Source organism: Juglans regia, chromosome 4 (genome assembly GCF_001411555.2).
Source record: "Juglans regia cultivar Chandler chromosome 4, Walnut 2.0, whole genome shotgun sequence".
NCBI lineage: Eukaryota > Viridiplantae > Streptophyta > Magnoliopsida > Fagales > Juglandaceae > Juglans > Juglans regia.
Window position 1 is genome coordinate 34366678 of NC_049904.1, and position 25180 is coordinate 34391857.

Sequence of the window (25180 nt, forward strand, 5' to 3'; positions counted from 1 at the left end):
GCTTTTATCGGGTTCATTTTGAGATAGACTCTCAACTTCTAGTCAACTGGGTTACTAGGGGTATTTTTAATATTTGGCATTTTGAGGATTTTTGGGATGAGATTCAAGCTTGTCTTCTTTGTATAGACTATAAAATTACTCATATCTATCGTAGAAGTAATGTTGTGACTGATTTTCTTGCTAATCAGGGTGTTGGGGTTTAAATACGGACTGTATTGATGATAGGGATACTTTATCTAGTCATTAAGAAGGCCATTTTCGCATGGACAGAATTGGTTTTTCTTATTTGAAGTTATCAAAGTGAGGTACTTGGTTTTTGCTTCTCGTTTCTTTGTTATTTTCTTATATGTGTGATATATTCCTTTTCTTGCAGGTTGGCTTCTTAGGATTGTTCTTTCTATTCTGTTTGTAATTTTTTGGCTTTCTTGGTTTGTGGTTGGGTCTTTTGGTTTTTGATGCCTGAATTTTGGTCTTTATACTTATTTGTAACCCACAAGTGTCTGGTTATAACTACAATTTTCATTCGCCAAAAGTGATGAGGACTATCAATAAAATTAGGGTATTGTCCTCTTCTTAAAAAAAAAAACTAGGTAAATGTGTGTGATGTAAGACTTCCACGTAGAATTTCACTTTTTTTATTATTGGAAAATATTACTACACCGTCTTAGTTATACCCCTCATTTTATCTTATTGATGTGACACTATTATGTCATCGTACCACGTGATTTATTAAAAATACAGACATAAAAGGGGTATATGGAATCCTAGGGTTCGGTCTTTTTTTTTTTTTTTTTAGTATTTTCAAACATATTTTGTCTTAATATATATATATATATATATATATATATATATAATATATAAACCATGTAGCACCAAGTACTAGTGGTCATGTCACGTCAATAGAATAAAATGAATGATATAACTAAGACGTAAAATGAATGATATAACTAAGACAGCATAATAGCAATTCTATTTTCTAATTCATTCTTTTTAATATACATTATTTTTGTTTTTGTTAAAATTTAAAGATATTTTAAAAAGTTAATTCAAGAATTTTAGGAATTCCATCAAAGAATGATAAATTAATGACAATTTTAGAGTGCAAATTAAATTTCGTTTTCCAAAAATTATTTTAAGCCAATGCAGTAATCCAAAACAAAGTCTATTCACGTAATAATAAAACTCATTCCAGATTTCATGGTGGTGCTTCGGGAAAACTACTGGACGCTTTATCTTTCATCAATCTTCCCTTTATTCAACTTCCAGCATTGCTATGTAAAACTAGCAGGATGGAAGGGGAGTTTAGAACACTATTTTTCAGAGCGGAAAGTCGACGCCGCAACAGAATGCTCGGGGCTCGGTAAGGAAGCCCTTACTAATACCCTCAGCATCAATCCCTCTTGAGCCAGTCTTCTTCCAAAGGAAGAGGGTTTTGTTACCATTTTTCTGCTGGAACTCGTTCAAAAAGGGAACCCCCTACGTTAGAAAGCGTGTTTTTGCCATGAACCTTCCAGTTCCACGTAGTGTCGATTGACAACGGCTAAAACACAGGTGCCAACAACGAGAACACCACGATCGGTTGCGCGCGCCTACTTTATACCCCTCCAACAGGGGAGGAAAAAACCGAAGCCCAGTCGCATATCAGTAAGTTGTAGAATCCAATGATTGTCATTGTTTCCTGATACTCGCTTTTAAAATAACATAGAAATATAAGCAGTTCTCAGATTAAAAAACCCAAGCTTGGGAATGCTTCCCGAGCTTTATTGCTCTACCACCGTCCTACCATGGCTAAGAAAACAAAAGAACTTTGAAAGAAGTGTCCTAACCCTATAACTGATAATAGGGCAAAATTAAAAACACCGCATCAACTCTCCAAAACAAAACACAAACCACCAAAACCTCAATTTCATCAGTACTTGTAGTCCTTGACATGAAGACTCTCGGAGGCACCCTCACTGAGTTTTGCATCACCCTTGTAAATTCCCAGAGTTGCCTCTGAGTTTGCCTTGGCCCTGGCAAGAAATGCAGCCTGCGCCTTCTTAACATTTTCTGGCTTTCCTGCCCATGTCTTGAGAGTGCTCTGCTGAAGGGCCCGCCCAAAGGAGAAGGAAAGAGACCATGGCTTCTTTCCCTTGAGTTTGTTCATGGCATTGAGGTTGAGTGTCGCCTCCTCCTCACTCTGTCCACCAGACAAGAACACAATTGCAGGAACTGCAGGAGGCACAGTTCGCTGTAGTGCCCTAATGGTGTACTCAGCAATCACCTCTGGTGCAACCTTTGGAGCCTCAGATCCAGGGGTCACCATGTTGGGCTTCAACAAAGTTCCCTCAAGCAGGACATGGTGGTCGTTTAGAGCTTTATAGACCGCAGCAAGAACACGTTCAGTCACGTCAGCACACTTTTCAATATTGTGGGGTCCATCAACAAGGATCTCAGGCTCAACAATGGGGACAAGACCATTCTCCTGGCAGATGATAGCATAACGGGCCAATCCATTGGCATTTTCGTTGATGGCCAGCTGAGATGGCTCGGTCAGTCCAATATTGAGCACAGCACGCCATTTGGCAAATCGAGCACCAGCTTCGTAGTACTTCTGGCAACGCTGTGCAAGGCCATCAAGACCCTGGGTGGTGGTCTCCCCATTGGTGCCCGGAAGCTCAACAGTGCCCTTGTCGACCTTGATGCCAGGGAGAACACCGCCTTCCTTCAAAACCTCAACAAAGGGCTTACCTGCAAAGTATGTATAGTATACGGAATTCTATTCAGGGGAAATAAAAATTTAAAAAGGACTTTCAAAATCTTTCAATGACGGTAATTTTAATTATTGTAATCAAACCCGGAAGTTGAACCAAAACACAATTTTGAATATTAGAAACTTAAGTATGATTTATCATATTCACAATGGACTAGAGTTGATCACAACACCTGAAGCTGTCTTCTGATAGAGCGTCTCCTCAAAGAGAATTACTCCACTGAGGTATTGGAGGGCACCAGGAGTGCAGAACAGAAGCTCGCGGAGGGCACGCCTGTTGTCCTCATTATTCTCAACATTGATGCTAGAAAGACGCTTGCCAATTGTGCCAGTTGACTCATCAGCAGCAAGGATACCCTTTCCAGGGGTGCCAATGTATGCGGCATTAGCAATAAGCTCATCTGAAGAAAGTCGACATTACTCAAAGAAGCATTGGTAACAATTTATGAGAATAAGAAAATTACAAATAAAAAAAAGAAAGATTACAAATAATCATTTCACTGTCGGTGAAGACGAATGAAGTATATTGAAATAACCACAAATAAGAAATAAGAGGCTCAATATAAATAAAGTAATAAATATCAAGTTTGAATTTTTTTTCAAGTTTAAAAACTGATTCATGTTTAAGGGGCAACATGAGCGCAAAGGATAACAGCTGCGTATTACAAACTTAAAAGACGTTACGACTTCAGCCTTTTTTAATAAATAAAGAGAAACGATATTTGCAATCCTATGGTGGGCAAGCTCCGCACACTTTAAAAAAAAGGGGGGGTTAATTTGAGACCCACATGAAAAAAAAAATATTTAATAGTGGACCCTACCTTTTTTCAAATGGAGTGAGCGGTGTTTGCACACCCTAGGACTGTATCTAGCATTGCTCATAAATAAATACATAAATAAACCTTAGTGAATAAAGAGAGGACATTAAAGTTGTTAGCTGCTAAATTTTATTAGACTTGAAACCACCACAAATAAGAAACAAGAGGCTCAATATAAATAAAGTAATAAATATCAAGTTTGAACTTTTTTTTCCAAGTTTAAAAACTGATTCATGTTTAAGGGGCAATATGAGCACAAAGGATAACAGCTGTGTATTACAAACTTAAAACACATTACGACTTCAACCTTTTTTAATAAATAAAGAGAAACGATATTTGCAGTCCTATGATGTGCAAGTCTCGCGCATTTCTTTTAAAAATAAGTGGGTTAATTTGAGACCCACATGAAAAAAAATTATTTTTTAATAGTGGACCCTAACTTTTTTCAAATTGAGTGTGCAGTATTTGCACACCCTAGAACTGTATTTAATATTACTCATAAATAAATACATAAATAAACCTTAGTGAATAAAGAAAGGACATTAAAGTTGTTAGCTGCTAAATTTTATTAGACTTATGGCCTGTTTGGGAACTAAACTGTTCTCAGACTAATTCACTACTATTCACAAACAGTTCATTGCTATTTTTTTTCATTAGCACCGAGTGTTCAGGAACAGTGTCCCGACTAATCCCAGGAGTGCACAGGCCCTCAGCAATGAGTTTTCCGTCAAGTGCACCTTAGGTAATTTAAAGAGAAAATCCTCCAGTCTGATGACCCCTAGAAATTGTTTGCACTCAAGGGGATTTGAACCTTAGATCTGGGGGAGCATACCCCAAAACACAAGGCATTTACCACTTGAGCCAACACCTAGGGGTTAACAACATATTAACTAGGCGGTTACAAATTTAAAACACTAATTATATGCAGTACAAATAACTCTCAACATTTACTTCGATGAACCAGTAAACTTGGGCAAGTATTTAGAAGAATTATAGTATGCATTATGACTATTTAGATTCCTTATATATCTATGGAGAAACTCATACAACATAACAAACAAACACAATTCAAAAACCAATTTTTTGGTTCATCAATATTTCCATAAGCCCATGATTCAAAGAGTTTTGTTGGGTTACTACCAGATTTGCAACATGCCCTTACAGACTGAATACGGAATTGATGTGGCATATGTCACAGAACTGACGGGGGCAATCTACGCATCGCAGTGAGAACAAAAATGAAAAAAAGAAACAAACTAATTGACAAAAGAGAAACTCAGCCTCACCCTTGGCAAGGCCAAATGGCAGGCTAGGGGCAGGGGAACCCACCCAAGTACCTTCGCACAAAGAGGCTGTGAGGGGGGCAATCTCTCCCACCCCCCAACCCCACAAACATAGTTGCCACTTGCTGGTGGATCTACACCTTGCATGACCTCCGGTACAGGTAAAAGAGATCTTGGAGCATGGAGGCAATGATCGAGGGAAGGATATCTCCTTCCCTCGATCGCAGTTGACTTGTGTGGGTCTTTCGCATGGGGAGGCAGCCAGAGGTGTTCCCACCCTCAATAGCTGCCTCTATGCAGGGAGACCATGACCAGGAGGTAGAGATATCCCCCTTATCGCCCCGTCCGCATGAGGAGGCCAAGAGAAAGGCAATCTCCCCCTCTTTCTCAGAGCATGGAGGCCACCACCGAGGTAGGGAGAATTCTCCGCAGCAGCCTCAAGCCTCAAGCCTCAAGCCTCAAGCCTCAAGCCTCAAGCCTCTATCACGAGGATCACACGGCAGCTGTGTGCCAAGCGAAAAGCGATGCTGGGACCCAATTTCCCCTCGACTAAATTAAGACACTAAGAAATAAACTAAAAAACATATCCGTCTCTGCTCCGCGTAGTTATTATTCGATTTATCACATACTAACCAGAAGCTGTACCATATAAAAAATGAATTAAAATCATTTTTTGAAAAAAAAAAAAAAAAAGGATCTTGGGCGATTAGGGACTACTTCGGATTTCATTGAAATAGAGCGGCCAACGATCAGTTCAAAAGCCCCCTGTCTGAAAGATCTATATTTGTATTAACTAACAAGAAGGGTGATCTTTCGCGAGCAAACGGGAATTTTATTAATAATTGACTGAATAAAACAGCATCAAATAGAGCAATCGTCCCATAGAAATTCTAGATCTACCAGAGCCGAGTGATAGGCGGAAAATGTACAAAACAAAAAGCACAAACAGAGAGAGAACATGAGGAGTAATTACCCTGGTATTTGCTCTTGAAAGCCGACATTTTTCTTATAAACGGAGACTGAAAGAGAGGATTTTTCACACAGAGAGAAAGAGAGGGAAAGAGTTGAGAGAGGGCGGAAGGCAGAAAAGTAGAGACCAGAGAGGGGTTAGGGTTTATTATATTTTAGGTGAGGGAAGGAAAGGTAAGTGGGAAGGGGTGTCATCGATATTGTCGCTTCAAGTTTCGGCTTTTTCCGCAAGCAACGTTGTCCATCAGATTGCTCTTTTCGGTCGTTGGTTTTACTTTTTTACCCTTGGGCCAGTTTTTGTGTTAAGAAGTAGTCGCTTCCACGGCCCAACTGAATTCCACAACGCAACATGTTATTGCAAGAGCGTAAAATCGTATTAACGAATCATGTTCATATCGTATTAAGATATATATATTATATTATATGGGTTAATTCTAATCCAATCTATTAAATTTATTATGTCAAAATCTCAAACTCTAATACAATTCATTAACATAATAAATCGTGTCGTATCAACTCATTTTGACCAGTTTATATAAATGGGTTAAACAAATCTGAAATTAATCCGTTTGACTTAGTTAATTTTAGTATAATTTTATATAAATATTAAAATCACAATATCTATAAAAAAAAATATAAAACTAACTACAAATCTAAAATTACAATTCAAACAATAAAAATATCAAAATTAAAATCTTAACAATTTTATTTTTAGGTACATAAATATAATTGTAATTTTAAATTTTTTAACAGGTCATAACGGGTTGATCCGTTATCAACCCATAAGTAATCAAGTGTCAATCCGTTTTGACTCGAATCTGTTAAAACTAAATTCTAATATATTTTTATTATGTCATATTTATATTAAATTAACGGATTGTATCACATATTACCACTTCTGAATTATTGCATATGTTCTCTTTTATTGCGAGGGGGGTTTAATTGGGTTTTTGATGGCTAGGCTTTGGGCTCAAGAAATGTTCTGTAGAGAGGAAGGGTAGAATTGACAATCAATTAAACAGGGGCTAAAAGGGGAAATGGTGGGGTACCCAGGTTTCACAAGAAAACCGCGGCTGAGGTCGGATTAGGTGGGGTCAGTCAAAATTCACCAAGATTTTTTTATTGAAATAAACAGCCAACCTAATTGTGCGAGGCAATTAATGAAGTCTCGTAGGGGTTAGCTGGAAGTTTGAAGGCGTAACTCACCTATACTACACCTCCGGTTAGGTTCCATCTTAACTTTTAAAGACCTTTTGGTTATGGGTTTGGTAATCGGCATTATTTCTGTCTTTTGGTGTCATTTCCTCTCCGTTTCTTCCACATATTTTGATTTTCTTACAGTTTCTCAAGTTCACGAGCATTTTAACCTTTTGTTGGGTCCCCAATATCTACTACGAGTTATAGACTGAATCCAAACCATACACACCCTTTGCTAATTATTGCATTATTTTTATATCAAACAATCACACTCTATGCCTAATATAGGCCGTACCCAATTTATCTAATCTATACAAGCCTCTCAAACAACGTGAAAGCTGAGCAGCATCTAAGAAAAAATATTCCTCCCCCAGCGCACCAAGCCCAGCTAACAAATTCATTAGCAACTTTATTCCATTCTCTAAATAAATGCTTGATAATGAAATCAAAATCAACCAACAAACCCATCAACTGGCCCCAAGAATTTCAAAAGAACCACACTGTACAGTCTCAAAAATAGGGAAATTTACCAATCCTACTCGATATGGCATCACTTCGTATTTGTTTTTTAAGAAGCATTTCCTAATCCCTGCACGATTCAAGCTCGGCCGTCCTTTGTCACCAACCAACCAACTCTTCACTACTTAAAGTCAAACAATAATCTACACACTTCATCTAACCAACCTTACCAAATATATAAATAAGCATCATTAGTGGCTCACTTTAACATTACTCTTTTATTGGCAAAACATTTTCCATACAGAAAATTAAGGAAAAACACGTCAGAAGAGAATAACATATCTTAATAATCACCTTCAAGAAGTAGATACTAAATCAAAAAATAAATATAATCCAACTCCTTCTAAGAGCATTTGCTTCAATAATGAGTAATACTAAATATAGTTTTAATATTCAAAAAGAATATACAAGACTTGCACACTTTAAAATTACAAATATCATTTCTCTTCAATAATATTGTATTAATCAAATTCCTTTAAATTATTTATTGATGACTTTGTTGGGTAGCTATCAAATAACTCCAATCCGAACTCTATAACATTTTCAAACAAGGTTAGGTAGAGAAAAAGGTACCTTCATTGAAAGAAAGCAACAACGCACTCTGAAAAAATAATGATGTTAAGGCCTTGTTTGTTTTTCAAAAACATCTCATCTCATCTCATCTCATCATTACAACTTTTTTAAATCTCCACACAAAACAATTCAATTTTTTCAAATTCCAAAATAAAAAAGGTTAAATGTTAAATAAAAAAATGCATAAATTAACTAGTGGTAATTTTTTTAAACATTATATCCCCAAAAAAATAGAGGATATAATAGATGTCTATGTATGATAATTGCAATCTTATTTTTTGTTTTAGGCATACAACAGTTCAAAACTCCCTATAAAGCTAGCTACAGTAGTATTCTGAAGCTCCATAGGTCCAGTCTTACAAAGATATTCTTTTGGAGGCTGCAGGGATGAACCTCAGATTTCATGTACGCATGCGCGCAGCCGGGGTTGAAGCACACAGAGTCAACTATTCTTTCGCCTTTTACTAAAGAATGCCGTGATCTGCGGCATACGCTTTTCTTTTTTTTTTTTCATAGACTCGGATTTCATACCTGAAAATTCATTTCCACCCAAACTCACGCCCTTACCACCCTGCTTTCACGGGAAAGTGGTGTGCTTCAGGCATTAATAATGTTATATTTTCTGCTTTGCCTTTGTTTAATCGAGTAACTAGGTGTGAATAGAAGGAAAATAAAATTTTAATATATCGTGAACTTAATATAATATAAATAATTAAATTTATTTTTTTTTTCATAAACTTAAACTTTATAACAATAACTCATTTAAATATAGTTTTTTTTGTTATTTGGTAATGACTCAGGTCTTGTTTAGATTCAAAACTCACATCAATTCATCTCAACTCATCTGTAAATTTAAATAAGGTCAGTCTAATTTTCCGTCTTAATAGTACTTAATATCTGAACCTAACATTTATATTAATTGCGTTTACAGAGTTTGCATGAAGCATGGTACAAAATGTGATCAAATTGGATATAACCATTAATTTATTAAAACACGATATTTTCTTATAACATGTGTGACTAATTGACCAAAGACTTAGTTTTATATAATTATTTTCTACAAAATTCAAAAGCTTTTTATAAGGCCGTTTTATGTTTAGAAAATGGCTTACAAAAGAAATAACAATTGCACCATAAAATAAAAGTGCAAAAAAATGGTCGAGGAAGAAATACTTCTTTAGAGATTTTAAAATTTAACCTCTATTATTGAAATAAAAAAAACAACAACACTAAAAATTTATTTTAAAATAAAATTACTAATAATTTGTATTCAAACATTAAATAGAGCTTTCATTTCATCTAAAACGTGGATGCGTCCAAAAAAGAAAGTATTTTAAACTGTGAACTGTGGAAGACGTTGATGGGCATGCAGCACGTGGCTTTTAAGACAGACCCAATCAATCGGCCGGTACCAAAGCCCAACGGTGGTCATGAATTAGACCCAAAATAGATGAATTTTAAAATTTTTCTTAGGCTGGACTTGCAACAGACTCTCACGGTCCATTTGGTAGAAGTGATTTAAGGAGGATGGAAAAAAAGGCATAGAAAAAGCAGTGGATGGGATGGGAGAGTTGGAATTTTCTTCTATTTAGTAATCTTGCACCACATTTATTTTTATTTTTTATTTTTTATTTTTTTACAGGGCAGAAGAACTCATTTAGAAATGGAAGAAAGTAAAGAGGGCTCGGGATGCTTTGTATCCGAACCCATCTAAACTATCCTTTTACATATGGGAGAATAATAGGTGGCAGATTAATTTTCGAAAATAATCTAAAAGAAAAATTAATTGGTATGATCAATTTGCCCCCACTTAATAAATGCTTACTCAGTGTATAAATGATACAGTGCAAATTCATCTATAGTCTTAATTCTTTCCTTTCTGCCGTTTTAATTTCCTACCAAATTGAATAGAAGGCACTTTAGTGAAAAACACGTATATTTTTCTAATTTATTGACCTCATTTTATAGTTGAAGTAGGAGAGATATACGTGGATTTAGTACCACAACATTAATTAAATATTTATTATTATACAATAAATTCATTCAAATAACTATAAAAAAGAACACAAACTGTATGTAATCTACATTGTTTAAAAATGAAAAGTTTTTACATTTTATAATGTTCAAATGAAGCTCTAATTATATTATTGATCAGTCTTCTTAAAATATAGACCGTATAACTTGAACATTCCATTAGGCATTACACAAACCCTCTAATTTCATTCCCTGAAATGGTTTTTCATCCTCCGGTACAAAGAGGGGCGGATCTACATTGATGCTTGATAACACCCGCCAAAATAAAAACTTGTTTTAGTATATAGTTTTTTAAAGATATCCTAATATAAAAACAATTTGACCCCCCTAAAACATTTTCAAAAATCTTACTTAGTACTTAGTACTTAATAGTTTTGTTAGTAAGTACATATGTACTACCATCGAATTAACAATTAGGAGTGAATGCAAAGATAAAACCACATAGTTAATTTTTATCATTTGTTTACTTAATTTTTATCGTTTGTTTCAAAAAGTCTCACATAACTATTTTTATCTTAATTTTTATCGTTCACTTAAGTCCTATCGAACTCAAATGAGAGGTTCAAATTGACAGCTTAAATAATTTAGTTGTCCCTAGATAATTACCTTATATGGTTAGTATTAAATATTTGTGACATATTTTGTTACCTTAAATGTTGATTACCGTTCACCCTTATATACGATACACTTTGCTAATTACCCCCACGTAACAACTCCTAGTTCCGCCCTTACCCAAACGTAGCTTAAGCTGAGACCAAGATGAAATCATTTGAGTTGCCACTATTATTAAAAAGCTGAAAAATAAAGGTTGCCTAGGTATCCATCCACGTGAGACTACATACCAAATGTGCGTGCTTCTCTGCACAAAGTCCAGTTAAGTTGTATTCTTAACAGGTCCACAAAAGGCATATTTCAAAATTAGAATAGAGAAGCAAGAACAGAAATTAGAATCCATTCAAAAAAGATGTTTCATCTACAATTACATCACACTTCTTTCCATTCCAACGAAAGTCATATTTTAAAAGTAATCATGTCCCTTCTTCCGAATGTTAAAATCATTACAATAATTAAGAAATTAGTTTTTTTTTTCCCCTTGTATGTACTGTTTGTATTACTTACTCGTTCACCTAGTAGAATTTAAAAAAAAAAAAAAAAAAAAAATTGCCGACAAAGAATCAATCAGGGCTCTTACTAGCATAGATTAACAACGAAAATATCTCTTGTTCCTTCTGTTCCCAATTCTTTTCCTCCAACCACAGCCTGCTGTCCAACCCACTCCTTGTCCTAAACATGAAAACAGCGCACCCAGATGTTGGATTGAAGAACCAATCATGAACATCCCACATCATATCTACTACCAATCCATCTACAAAGATGGCTTGGTTCCCCCTAAAATTCCACCTTAATCGCTTCACCTGAAAACTCTCTTTATTGTCCATGCAAACAGATAATACCGGGCTCTTTGATCCTTCTTCTCTAACACACTTGATCAAGATGTCATGAGGAGTTCCTTTGTCACAGAACCGTGCCTTGGTTGAATAAACAGCGTTCCCAGAGAAGTGCTCGCTCCTAGAAAGCAATGAGAACTTTGCGTGCGGGGTTTCTGTTTTGTATTTCTTCTCGTCCAATTCTTCATCCTTGTCTCCAAGGCGCATACCAAGCTCTGAGTCGGCCAAAACCACGACATAAAACCCATCGATCGGCTCAGGTCCAGCGCCATCATAATTGGCTTCGGAAATATCCCAGAAGACCTCAATCTTTGAGTTGCAAGATTGGAATGTTTTTGTGCCTTTACTCTTTAGCAGTCGGTAGGAATTGGAATTTAACTTGGAGGGGGAGGAGGACGTGTTGTGATCACCGACGTCAATAATGAAGCCTTGGCCCGTTAGGTTTCTGCACCAAGTGAGTGTGATCAGGAGCTCCTTTTGCGTTGAGAGTTTGGTTTTGTATATACATGTGATTGCATTTGGGATTGAAGGGATCGGGTTGGTGGAAAGGTTGGGCTGGTTTGAAGGGCCTGAACGATATGAATCGGAAATCTTTATGGCGTTTTCACTGTAACAAGATGCTATTCTCCTCATCGTGGAGAAGATCAGAGAAAGGAAATTAAAAGGAAGATGACAATTGATTGAGGGTGTGTTTTTGTTATGAGAGGGAGGGAGAGATGGCAGCTCTTTCTAATTTCCTTTACTTGAAGAAAATGAAAAGACTGAAGGTGACAAAGAATGGATTACTTCCGCCCAATGGTCTTTTCAAGTGTGGAGTGTAGGCAGCTTTCTATTTTTCCATTCAATTTTAGGAGAAAAATCTGAACGGGATAATGATGGAAGGAGATAACATCCGTTACCCTTCCTTGCTCTGCTGTAGAGAAGAAAATTTAGACTTTGGAGGGTGAAACTGACAAAAGAAGGGACACTTTTCCAAGTGTAGTAGATACCTTTCTGTTTCTATTTTTCCATTTAATTTGAGGATCAAAATCTGAATTTCCTATTAAGTGAGAAAAACGGAATACGTTAGAAAATGAAATACATGTTTCTCGATCGCCAGCTCATCCACCTTCATATTGAATGATCCCATAATCATAATGGCATAACCTTTAAGTTTTATCTCATAAAACTTGGAAGATATGACCAACTCTCCTCTGTTTCGTTTGTGCAAAGTAAATATCTTAACATAAAACAAAGTTTGACCTAATCTATACTAGGATTGCATAAATGTGTATATATATATATATATATATATATATATTTTAATTCCTTTTCGCTGGAGTAATCATAGATTTATGTTAATTTCAAAGAAATTAATGGTTTTTTTTTTTTTTCAAGAGTACTTTGGATAGGTGGGAATGAAAAACAAGTGGCAGATTTAAGCCAAACAAGTTTATATCCAATGTACATGATAACACGAAGCTTTCCTCCCACGAGATCTAGCTCTGTTTGTATAGTGGAGTGTTCTGAAAATATTCTATTACTATTCATTATTATTTTTTATTTTTTTACTATTTACATAATATTTGAGATCCAAACACAACCTAAGCCTCTAAGGTACCATTATCTCTCATTGAAAACCCTCTCTCTCTCTCTCTCTCTCTCACTCTCACTCTCACAAAGAAGCTTCCAGAAATTTATTTTTCGCCGAAGGCTTCCTCATCCTCCTCATTCTCTCATTTCTTAGCTTATTTTTTTTCTTTCAAAGTCGGAAAAGTCAGATCTACAGTTTTCCAACGATTCTCGAGAGACACATGTAACACAATAGTGGTGATTTTGTAAAAATCACCGTGTGTAGCTCTCACTTGCTATCCTTTTCGACAACTTTTCTTGTCACAAGTGCCGAATCACCAGAATCATCACCACTAGATCTGACTGTTGTGGATGAAAAGAGACAAACTTGCTGCCTTCACAAGTCGTCACAGATTCTGAAGTCTACCAGAACTAGTCTAAACTATAATCTATTTTTTTCGTTCTTGTTTTCCTTATTGTATAGTCAAAAAAAAAAAAATCATGTCTTGGACGGTTTATCTGTAGAGGTTGAATTCTCCATTTTTATGAAGGGTGAGGTTGAGTCTCTATTTAAGCAAAGTGATGTCTCTTGGACGTATTTCACATAGTATTAGAGTAGAGGTCCTGAATTTGAATCATGACTTTACATTCTATCATATTTAATTAAATATTTCACGTGTTGGACTATCCATTAAGGGAGAGTCTGGCCAAATATAAAATAAATAATAAAAACTAATTCTTTCCATCAGCTTAAACTTTTAAGACAATTGGTGATTTCACATATTTGCATTGTACCCAATTAACTTGTTTCAAATGCTACTGAACTCATACTCTACCATCGTGAAACAGAGTAACGTTTGACTTCTCTATTTTCCTCTCTTTAATTTCCATATTGGGAGACTAGGGTTAAGGGAAATAATTTGAATCGTACAGTACTTGACCGAGAAGATAAACAATCCCCAATTACAAAATAGCGTAGATAAGACATTTGCATCGTGCAGAATATATGAAAGATAAGAATATTCTTTTCTTCTGCTAAAGTTCCATCTGAATTCCCTTCTCAAAGGTGATGAAGCAACCGTTCTTTATGCGACAAATAGGCTTGGCTGGCTTCACCTTCAAACTCTACATTGATCCTATACCCATCTTCCAACAAGTAAGTTAATCGTGTGGAATAATAATCTCAATCAGGCTGCAGATAAGAATATTCTTATAAGGCATAAACTTTCCAAAGACAATAAATATCCAGCCAAGGCAGACTCCTGGCAAAACAACACGGAAATATGCTTTTTCCTTCAGAAATCAATCTTAATTCCCACGATAAATTCACTTTCTAAATTAGAAGAAAGCGTGCGCATGTAGTTGGTTATATCATGCCCATTTCAGATGGAAATAGAGACCAAGAAGATCGCATAACCATTTAATTTATTCTTCATTCCCTGGGAAGCCTTTATAATCCAAAAGGCAGACAGACCTCTAATCGACTTATTCTGCAGTGCAAAACATCCTAGCCGACCAGTAGCATTCTCCATTAGATGGGAGTGATGCAATTAATAAACCTACCTAGCTATCTATCAGATGAAATGTAACATCAAAGTCAGCAGTACATTGATGAGAAAACCAGCAGCATTTTTAATTCAAAATACTCATCCCAACAACTACAACAGTCCCTATCTACAGGATCTCCTGAAGAAAAGCACCATTATTAATAGGAAGTTGTCGCAACAACCAACTTGGCCCGACGCAAAATGTGAGGCCCCTTGGTGATGGGCCTTTCCAACCCAAGAGGGGATCGATCTCCTTTTCCCAGTAAAACTAAGAGCAAAAGCCCAATTGACATTTTCTCAAGGAAGATGATGAATCCGTTGCAAATCCAGTATATACCCGTGGGGACAAAAATCTTGCTCTTACAAAAATTAATGCACGAGAACCAAAAGTTCATCTCCTGCACACGTACGTAAAAATTCAAATTCGAAAGCAAGTGTCCTTTAATATTTTGATGCTATTGTTGGAGATTTGTAATTTTATGAAGGAAATATCTAATTGTAAGCAATTATGCGTATTATTACGCACACTCATTCAATATGATTAGTCAGAAATTAGATTTTATTAAAAACAATACTAATTTTAATTTAGAATATGAAGATAATAATATTAGTATGCAGATTGGTATACAAACTTACTTGTACCTAGTAAAAAACAAGGTGAGACAGAAAGTTGGAGTCCGGTCCATTGTCCAACGAAATTAAAATGCAAAGGCAAAGTACTAGTCAAAGATCTCCTCAAGGCTCAAGCTACGTACTTATAAACTATTACCCAAAAATAATAGAAAAAGAACACGTACAAGTTGGCAACGTCATATAATATATATATATATATATATATATATACACACTTAAATATTATGAGATGAAGTTTGCCTACTTTACCTGTAGGTGGCTTCTAACTGGAAATCCGGCGGAAACTCTTATATAAAATCAAACGAGACAACGATTTGAGAGGATAATCTTTGCACTATGTTGTCGTTGAGACTTGAGAGTCTGAAGACACATTTCTTCAAAATAATTCCCACAACTTTTGAAGACATTGCCAATCCAATAAGTAGTACTGTCATCCTTTACGTTACGGCCTGCAGGCTGGAGATTTTGGTGTATATATGGAGCCCAGATCAGAGCATAAGACGACCTGATCAGATCCCTGGCCTTTCTCCACCAAAAAGTAGTCCATATTTTCATATTAATTGAAGAATGTTCATGAAAAAGTGTGCACGAATGTTGAGTAGACAATAAGGACGGTGGCCACCATCGGTGACCACCTTCTGTGGGAGAAGGTACGTTATGTACTTGATATATGAGGATATCAAGTACTACTGCATGCGTTTTGAATTGTGAATCCATGTACGTACGTTATATCCTTCAGTAATCAAGATAGTGCCAAAATCTTTGGACCATGCTCCAACAAATTAGAAACGATTATTATATATAATTAATGTATGTTTATTTGAACTTGTATATATATATATATATAATATGAATCACGTACGGGCTCAGTGAATCAGCTCTATTGAGGGACTTGAAAAAGAAAAAAGAAAAAAAGAAAATATATATATATATATATAATTCCAATCTGGGTGGTTTTACAAATTGCAAGGAGGGATGTGGCCATTAAAAATTTAATACCCCATTAATTGATTGATACAGTAGCGAATATATGAAACCCTGAAGACGTAGGCACGTGAGGCACGTCATGGCCACACTAACCTATACAAACTCACGGACTGTAAAGCCATCACTGTACAGATAATATAAATCCAGTTGATAATTATATTAGGTGGGCCCCACCACCCCAACTCCAACCAAAATAAAGACGAAAAAGAAACATGAGACAAAGACCTATAATGTAAAGTGAAAAGTAAAAGATCACTGTCAGTCAAACTTCCATACCCCAAACTGCCAAAAATGTCATCCCATGCGTCATCATCATCTATTGGACATCTCGATGGACTTGAAGCTTGCCGACCCGAGATCCTTATACGGGCCGGGTGAGACCTCACCCTCCTCTGCCCGGGTCTTCCTCCTCCACATCTTGTACGTCCAAATTCCGATAGTACCAATCAAGACCACCGCCGCCAGACCCCCAAGTACATACCCAACTCGAACGGCTGCGTTCCGTTTCTTCTTCCCTACACCTTCCCGCACCTTGAAATACCCCAACTTACTCTCATCTGTGGCGGCCACCAACGTTTGAATCGGATAGCTCACCATGTAACAAAACCCGGACCCGTTGTTGTACACTGCTCCCCAACAACTACAGTTGTTCTCGCAGAGACTCGCGCACTCTCCAGGCGAGGAAGTCGTTTCGTACTGCATGTGCTCCTTGTACGGCAACTCCACACCGTTCCTCCTCAGTACCCAAAAGTTATCCTTGATTACTTCTTCGCTGCAAAAGTCACCGGTCTCCAAGGGAAAACACTCCTCACCTGAGTGAAACGCCGTTCGGTTGTCCAAACATGAGCAACCATACCCAGGTCTGCACAAACCGTAGGAACCGCACAGACTCGGGAGCTCGCATGGGTCCGAGATCGCCTGGTAGTCCAAGGCCCACGCAGATCCGTCCCAGTAATATCCTTTGAGGTTCCCGTCCGGTTCTAACCGGAGCCGGAGGAATCCATTGATGGGTCTGTGGAAGCTGTTGAAGGGTTGTATGTCCACTGGCGTGCTTCCATTTTGATAGATGCCCAGATATCCGTCTGTGTTTACTTGGGCGTAAATCGGTCCATGCCCTTCGACTACCTCTGCTTTGGCCTCCATCGCTGTGTGTTTGTAGTATATCTGATCAGAGTTCGATCCAAAGTTCGCGTATAAGCCCCAAAAGTCGTAACCTAATCGCATCGAGTAAAACCCATTCGATGAAATCAAAGACGTGTTGGCGGTCAAATTTTGTGTCTCGACGAGGGTATCAGTGGGAAAGTCAAAACTTTGCCAGATAACCGAGGGGTGATCTTCGAGCTTATGTATTTGGAGATTCGAGGAGTTGAGGAGCGCGACAAGGTCACCGTCGGTCCCAGTAGACCAAAACACATTCGAGTGAGGATCTGAAATAACGAGACTGCCATTGAAGAAGAGCTGCGTGGTATCGGACCAGCTAGCTAGCTTAGTTAGGTTGGCGAGCCAGAGTGATTCGGAGGACCGCAGGTGGAGGACGGCGAGGGAGAGCTGGGTATTGTTGACTCGGAGGAAAGCGAGTGAAAAATTGCCTGTGGAATCGTTAAGGAGAGGTTGGAACGACGGCACTTTAGGGTCTGGGGTGGCTTTGAAGCCTCGGAGAAGCCCCTGGGCGGTGGCTCCAGCGCTAATATGCGTCCATATGGACGTGAAGAGAATATAGGCAGTGAAAAGGAGGAGCCGAGTTTCGCGTAGACGAGTCACCGATTTGGCGAGTGCGTTCATCGCAAGATATAGAGATATCATGCAGATTGAGTGAGGATCAATTTTCAGATACAGCGACGAATAGTATTCATAATATCGAGACGCACTTGATTTTCATCTGGGAGACAGCTAGCAGCCACGGCTAGATGAATCAAAAGTAAACAATTTAGAATAATGAGTTTTGAGAAATATAAATATTATATACCGTCGTAAAATGTGTAAATATTATATAATTATTTAAAAATTAATAATATTTATTATTAAAAAATTAATTTTTTTTATATGAATTTTATATTTATTTATTTTTTTTAAAATAACTGTATTGTACTTATATACTCACGACTATAAGTATCATTTCTTTTTAAAAAAATACTAGATATTCTTGTAGAATATCCGATTTTACGTCAAGTTGAATGAGTTTAAATTTTTTATAAATAATAATAAATTGAGATGTCGAAGTGTGTTTAATGAGTTATATGAGTTTATATATATTTAGATATATTTAAATGTTAAGTTAAGTTTGAATGTATTTATAGAAAGTTATAAAAAGTTATAAAATTTATGTATAAAAATATATTGAGTTGAAAATAATTGTAGATTCTACGTGTATTGTGTAAAGAAATTTTAAATTGAAATGAATTTAGTGATTTAAAAATTAAATATTTAGATATTAAATTCAGTTAAAAATGAGATTGAATTAAATTAATTTTAGTTCAATCCAAAAACCTTATAAAAAATGAAACATTTTCACTGTAGCAAGTTGCAATCACATTAACCTTATCACCGGCATAAGCTTTTCAAATGTTAACTAAATAATAGATTATCAAAAATAAGAAGAAAATAGTAAGGGCTTGTTTGCTTTCATAAAATTTTTCAACTCATCTTATTTAATCATTATAATTTTTTTAAATTTTCACACAAAATAAAATAAATAATTCAACTTTTTTAAAATTTAAAAAAAAACAAATAATATTAAAAAATATATTATAACAATATTTTAATATTTTCAATTATTCATTTTTAACAATATTTTAATCATTTTTTAATAATATATTTTAATATTTTTTTAATATTTTTTATTTTTTATTTCATCTCATTTGAATATCATTTGTAAAAATAAACTATGTATAAGTCATAAGGCGGCGCTAGGTTGGTTGAAATCCGTATTAATTATTAATGATTTCATTTGCCCGTCTACTTCCAAAAATATATCATAATATACAGTAAATAGATTTCCAAAAATGAAGAAGAGACCGTTAATTACATATATCAGATATGGTTGAATTCTAGAAAGTAGAAATTATTTGGAAGGTATAAAATATACCATGCTCATGATTTTTTCTAAGCCCAACTCAAGGGAAGAACAAAAAAAGAGAAGGAAGGGAGGGAGTTTAGACTGTCAAAAAGAAGAGGGGAAGTGACATAAAGCAATGAGGCATAAGATAAAAGGAAACGGATACAGACAACTTCATGGATTTCTGGCCAAGCTTTTTCTCGAGGAGTTTCTTCAACATCATGACAGGAGTTCTAACAACGATATCTCTACTAGAATATAGACATTCGATATCTATTGTGCAGTGAGCATGAGAGTATAAAACAAACATATTATTATGGATTATTCTCTTCCTAAACTTCTATGAACATATGTCCAGTGTCAAATTATGTAAATCTGTATATTTCATTCTATTTATTTTCTTTATATTTATTTACTGTTCATTATTGAAGATGTATGCATAGATATGGTACAGTCGTATTGGATCATCGTTGGGAGCTCCATACCACATTGATAGAGGCCTCTAACAATCTTAACGGGCTGGAAATGGATATTTCTCTCATTCCGGTCTGATGTGCCGTTTTTAGGCGTTAAAACTATGAACCATCCAAAATCGGACATGTCATTACAATAAAGAGAGGAGGTAATATAACAAAAATGCAGTTTCGGGTCATTGAAGTTCGTATAATGATTTTTAAAAACGAAGAAAAAGCAGGGAAAATAATTCAATTATAAACAACAACAACATGTATACAGGCTCTTGGAACAAGTGGAAGATAGCTAGGTTGACATTAGAGTAACACATTTAATTGCAGAGATGAGAGTGTGAAGAGAACGTGGGGCAATTTAAGGCTATCATTCATACTAGCTCTTTATTAACGGACAGAGCGCACATTGGTTGACATTGAGAAATTAGGAGTCTGCATTTCTAAGATTTTGACCTTCACATAATATTAAAGTCATACATACACATAATATTAAAGTCATAAATATCCTTCTGATCGATCATCTACATCTTAACTTGGTCAGTTTTCACATACTCTTTCTTCCCTCTCTCCGTCTCTCTCCTCTAGTCTCGGGTACAAAAACTTTGTCGATTTGGCATTCATTTAGCAATGCTTATTTGTGTGTGTGTGTGTATATATATATATATTAAGATACCACTGGAGATTGTAGTTAGTAAATTCTGCGCTGATACTTGTAATTATTGTTGGGTAATGCTAGGCTGCACAGTGATTGCTGGCCGTGCTGCCTAAATAAAATGCTATCATTTTTATTTTTTTCATTTTCTCATTTCACATTTTTTTTAACATCTTTTCATATTTTTTTTAAAAAATAAACAAATTAATACACTAATAATTGTTTTTTTAATAAATAAATTTATAAACAATAAAACGAGGAGATAAAATAAAAAGATAAAGTAATTACATTATTCGTTATTTGGTCATGTCTTACGTATGTTCAAATTAGGAGAGGTTTGGATTTAAAATTCACTTCAATTCATCTCAGTTCATCTCATCTCATCTCATCTCATCTCATTATTATAATTTTTTAAAATTTTTACACAAAATATAATAAATAATTCAACTTTTTCAAATCTTAAAATAACTTTCTCAAAGTTCCACATCAAGTATAATAAATAATTTAATTTTTATTTTACTATTTATAAATCATCTCAATTCATCGATCTGCGTGATGTTATTCGGAAATCAACACGTTGCCTAATGAATAATGGTACCTCAAAAGGAAATCCAATTATTATATTTTTTAAAATTTTTACATAAAATATAATAAATAATTCAACTTTTTCAAATCTTAAAATAACTTTCTCAAAGTTTCACACCAAGTATAATAAATAATTTAATTTTTATTTTACTATTTATAAATCATCTCAATCCATCGATCTGCGTGATGTTATCCGGAAATCAACACGTTGCCTAATGAATAATGGTACCTCAAAAGGAAATCCAATAAATATGTTTGTAAAAGAAAAATCTTTCATCATCAATTACTATTTATTATTTTATAGTTCACATTTTATGAAAATTACTGCCATATTTTATAAAAATAAAATAAAAAATTATAGATATATAATATGAAAATAAATAGTAACTGATAATAAAATTTCTCGTCTGCAAAATGCCAAACACAAGTTGCCAACTACCTAATTAGCAAGACCAAAATATGGTAAGGTTGATAATTAATAAGAGAGATATATAATATTCCAACTTGTCACTTTCCTTCTAGACGTATATGAAATATCTTATATATGATAATTTAATTATCAAGATAATATATCCTCAAAGAACCCCCCAGAATGTTCTCCGAACCCGTGACTGTCTTTAATTAATTATAGTGATGGCTAGTATATTCAATTATATATATTTATATTATTATTCATGATCTACAAATTAGCTAGCTAGCAACTTGTCCTAATTATATATATATATATATATATATAGTCTACCTCATGTGCATGTTATATGTTTCCACTTTAATTCAATTATATATTATTATTGTTCTATGCATGCATGCATGCATATTCAATTGATCAATACTCCCGCTTGAACAAATTATTTAATTAATCTGCTTGTACTGATATATATTCTAATCTAAATATTACTGAATATAACCTAATCCTGATAAAGTAGTACTTGTTGTTGTCATCATGATCTCTTTAATTTAAAGACGGATAATTAAAGCAGTTAATTGTCCTGCATGCATGCATGCTAACCAATAATATATAATATTTGAGGCGAGCTGATCATATTGTAGACTCGATCGCGTACAGGCCGGTCCAGTACTACTCCAACAAATTAACCGGCTAGTCATGTAAAGCCACATTAACGTACAAAATGCCCATTACTTGAATTAGAACCGAGGAAAGATTTAATATTTGATCTCCAGCTGGCCGCCGGACTTCACATATCTCACAGTAAATTAAAGTTTTATTACTAGCTGATGGTAGGTTTATTTTTTGTCGGTCACGCTTTATAAATTAAACCAGATAGGTTCAATCATTCAACGTTAGTGTTGCTAAATGCTAGCTGATGGTCACTCTTATTATCTCATCATGTCCCTTCAATTTTCAAATCAAGCAATCACATCGACCTTTTTGGAAGAAAAATACGTGTCATTAGTTAGATCAGAATAATTCGTGTTCTTTTTTATAATATACTTCATCTACATACTATAGAGATCGTAAATTAAATACCAGTTCAATTAGACTACTTGCTGTGTTCATAGCCTGCATGGCTTTATTTATTTATTTATATATAGTACCTAGCTTGAGAGTTTTCATTGCTACCAATAGTGGGTTATCTTAATGGGCTCATGATTTTGTCCACTTCCGGCCCATTAGGCCTAACAGTGATAATAAAGGCTTACTGCATTATAGTTGGTGTACGCTCGCAGCTACAAAGACATTCAGCCTCAGATCGAGTTGTGCTTTTGTTGCATTGTTTCAGATTATACAACTCATATTATCACAAGTTTATCAAAATTTACAATAATATATGAACTGAGTTTGTAATCTTAATAATAAGAAATTGTAAAAAAAAAAAATCAGATGCATGTTGAGAGTGGGATTTGAACCCACGCCCTTTCGGACCAGAACCTTAATCTGGCGCCTTAGACCAACTCGGCCATCTCAACGTTGCTATATAAGGCTTCCATATTAATTAATTTCAACCTTTTGAGAACACAAGAACCTTATCTTACAACGAAGCTCCTAAATACAATCACTCAAAAAATTATGTACGTTGAAACGTTAAGTCCATACAAGTCAATTATTGTTTGTAGTCGTAAACAATATATATGCAAGATCATCACAAATCACATATCTTTGAAGTAATCGGTTGCGGTTTAGAACTTTACTTCCAATAACGCAATGCATTTTGTCAATAGCTTGTGATTTTCCATCCTTGGATAAGGAAATATGCAACATTCAGGAATCAAGTCTACCAAAGGTCAAATCTCGATCCACCATAGGATGAATGCATGCCATGGTATACCACCACGCACCCAAATCTTCCTACGTACATATATATTGGCGATCGAGATCATGAAAAGGACTTTAAATGGTCTGCGAGCGATTATGTTCTAATCATTCATTTATATAATTGCTTTTAAGACTCGAGTTCTCAAGATGGATTGGTATATGTAAGCGTTGTACGAGACATGTGGGGATGATCGATCTCATGGTAAAACTTGAGGTTGTGCAACAAAAATTTGCAGTACTTACTAGATTGTGATTATATAAAGCTGCTAAGCGATGAAATATTTTAAATTATCAAACCTGCCTTTTCCTTTCAGACAAACCTAACAAGATAAGAGGAAATAAGTGTGAACATTTTGAGGTGGTGGAACGTGTTGAGATTTTAACACATCGGTTGTGGAAGGTGTTGGTGATCAGTTTATAAGCGTAAGAGAAAATCTATCTTTTGAGCTAACTTTTGAGGTTTAGAGAGACTTAAGACCACTCAACACACACAGGTATTAGAGCTCGGATTTACTAATAGTCACAGGTCTAATAGTCTGCAGAAGAAATGAATTGTCCTTGCTCCAACCCAGGAGGAGATTGTTGAGGTTGTTCTAGATCCCTTGTGGAAGGGGGTGGTCAATATATAAGTGGGAGTGATAAATCTCACCTCTTAAACTAAATTTTGAGATTGAGAGAGGCCTAAAAACACATATCTATTTGCCCAAGTCCATTAGAGTACTGGAAAAAGAACCGTTTTGAAATGTATCACGGATGTCTGCCTGTCTGCTTTCTCCGAGTTCAACTACTGAGTATATTATTGAAGTAATTTTAAGCAAAAGTTTGACCCCGTGGACTGGGAAAAGCAACTTTAGCTGTTTTGGGCACGAAGTTCTTTAACGTGAGAATATTCAAAGTATGGGTACAAGCTAGATACCATGTTAATGGCAAAAAATCTATTTAGAAAACAAGGAAGGAGCAGAGAAATTTCGCAGAAATTTATATGGTTATGCACGATGACAATAGATGAAGAAAAGAAGAACGAAAAGCGGGGGCTAAAGATCATCAAGGGTTTTTCTTCTCCCTTTCATCGTAAAAGTAGTGGAAGTTCCACTCACCAACTAAAAATAAAGAAAACCTCATTAATTAAGGAGAAATTCCAAGCTGATGATCAGGATTCAGGGCCAGAAGTTAAAACTAGATCAGCGTAACGACTACGGCAAAATTACTTTGGCATAACTGAACTCGGCAAGACCAAGTAATAAAGTACGGGTAATATTATATATAATTGTAGAATACATAAGTATTGTGTAGTTGTTTTAAAAAAAATTAAATATATTATTAAAAAATTAATATATTTTCATATTAATTTTATATTTATTTATTTTTTTAAAGTAATTATACGACGTTTACATACTCATAATTACAATTATAATTTCTCATCAAATATAGAAAGTAGGAATTAGGCCCTTTTTTTTTTAATTGTTATCAATGGTAGGAGGCAAATAGTTTATTAACAACTCAACTTCTCGAAAAGTTACTATTACAGCTTACAGTTGTAGAGATATAGTTCATCTGATCTTACCCTTATAACAATATCTCCCCGGCCTTTTATCTTTTGAAAATGTAACTGGTGGGTGGATTTATCATGACTGGCCTGCTGCCTGTGCAGTGTGTCGAAATTATTCTGGCAGTAGCCTTTTCATTAGTCATATCATGATCCTGATCTCAGTCAAAGAGATCGAAAGTCATGAAGCTAGAGCAAGGTTTTTAGGATAATATTTGTCACATATAATATTTATCCTCCTTCCTATATATGCATGCATATATTATAAAAAGTCCTACTCCAATTCCTG

At 35.2% G+C, this 25180-nt stretch overlaps 3 protein-coding genes, 1 non-coding gene and 1 pseudogene across 4 annotated transcripts; 1 reads left to right on the top strand and 4 right to left on the bottom strand.

Annotated features, from left to right (window-relative positions):
* Positions 1 to 1649: 1649 nt before the first annotated feature.
* On the bottom strand, positions 1650 to 6016 carry LOC109005150 (fructose-bisphosphate aldolase 6, cytosolic). Its single transcript, XM_018983952.2, has 3 exons — positions 5827 to 6016; positions 2926 to 3153; positions 1650 to 2730 (listed from the first exon to the last, which is right to left on the bottom strand). The coding sequence occupies exons 1-3, from the start codon at positions 5852 to 5854 to the stop codon at positions 1910 to 1912; spliced, it is 1077 nt and encodes a 358-aa protein (XP_018839497.1). The 5' UTR covers positions 5855 to 6016; the 3' UTR covers positions 1650 to 1909.
* A 2523-nt stretch (positions 6017 to 8539) lies between these two features.
* LOC118348383 lies at positions 8540 to 8648 on the top strand (annotated as a pseudogene).
* A 2625-nt stretch (positions 8649 to 11273) lies between these two features.
* On the bottom strand, positions 11274 to 12497 carry LOC109005152. The gene has a single exon (XM_018983953.2). It carries the CDS (start codon positions 12224 to 12226, stop codon positions 11321 to 11323), a length of 906 nt encoding a protein of 301 aa, XP_018839498.1. The 5' UTR covers positions 12227 to 12497; the 3' UTR covers positions 11274 to 11320.
* A 3805-nt stretch (positions 12498 to 16302) lies between these two features.
* On the bottom strand, positions 16303 to 18216 carry LOC109000183 (PAN domain-containing protein At5g03700-like). Its single transcript, XM_018977021.2, has one exon. It carries the CDS (start codon positions 18112 to 18114, stop codon positions 16624 to 16626), a length of 1491 nt encoding a protein of 496 aa, XP_018832566.1. The 5' UTR covers positions 18115 to 18216; the 3' UTR covers positions 16303 to 16623.
* A 4702-nt stretch (positions 18217 to 22918) lies between these two features.
* Positions 22919 to 22999, bottom strand: TRNAL-AAG. Its single transcript has one exon. It is a non-coding gene; the product is annotated as a tRNA-Leu (tRNA).
* Between the last annotated feature and the right edge of the window lie 2181 nt (positions 23000 to 25180).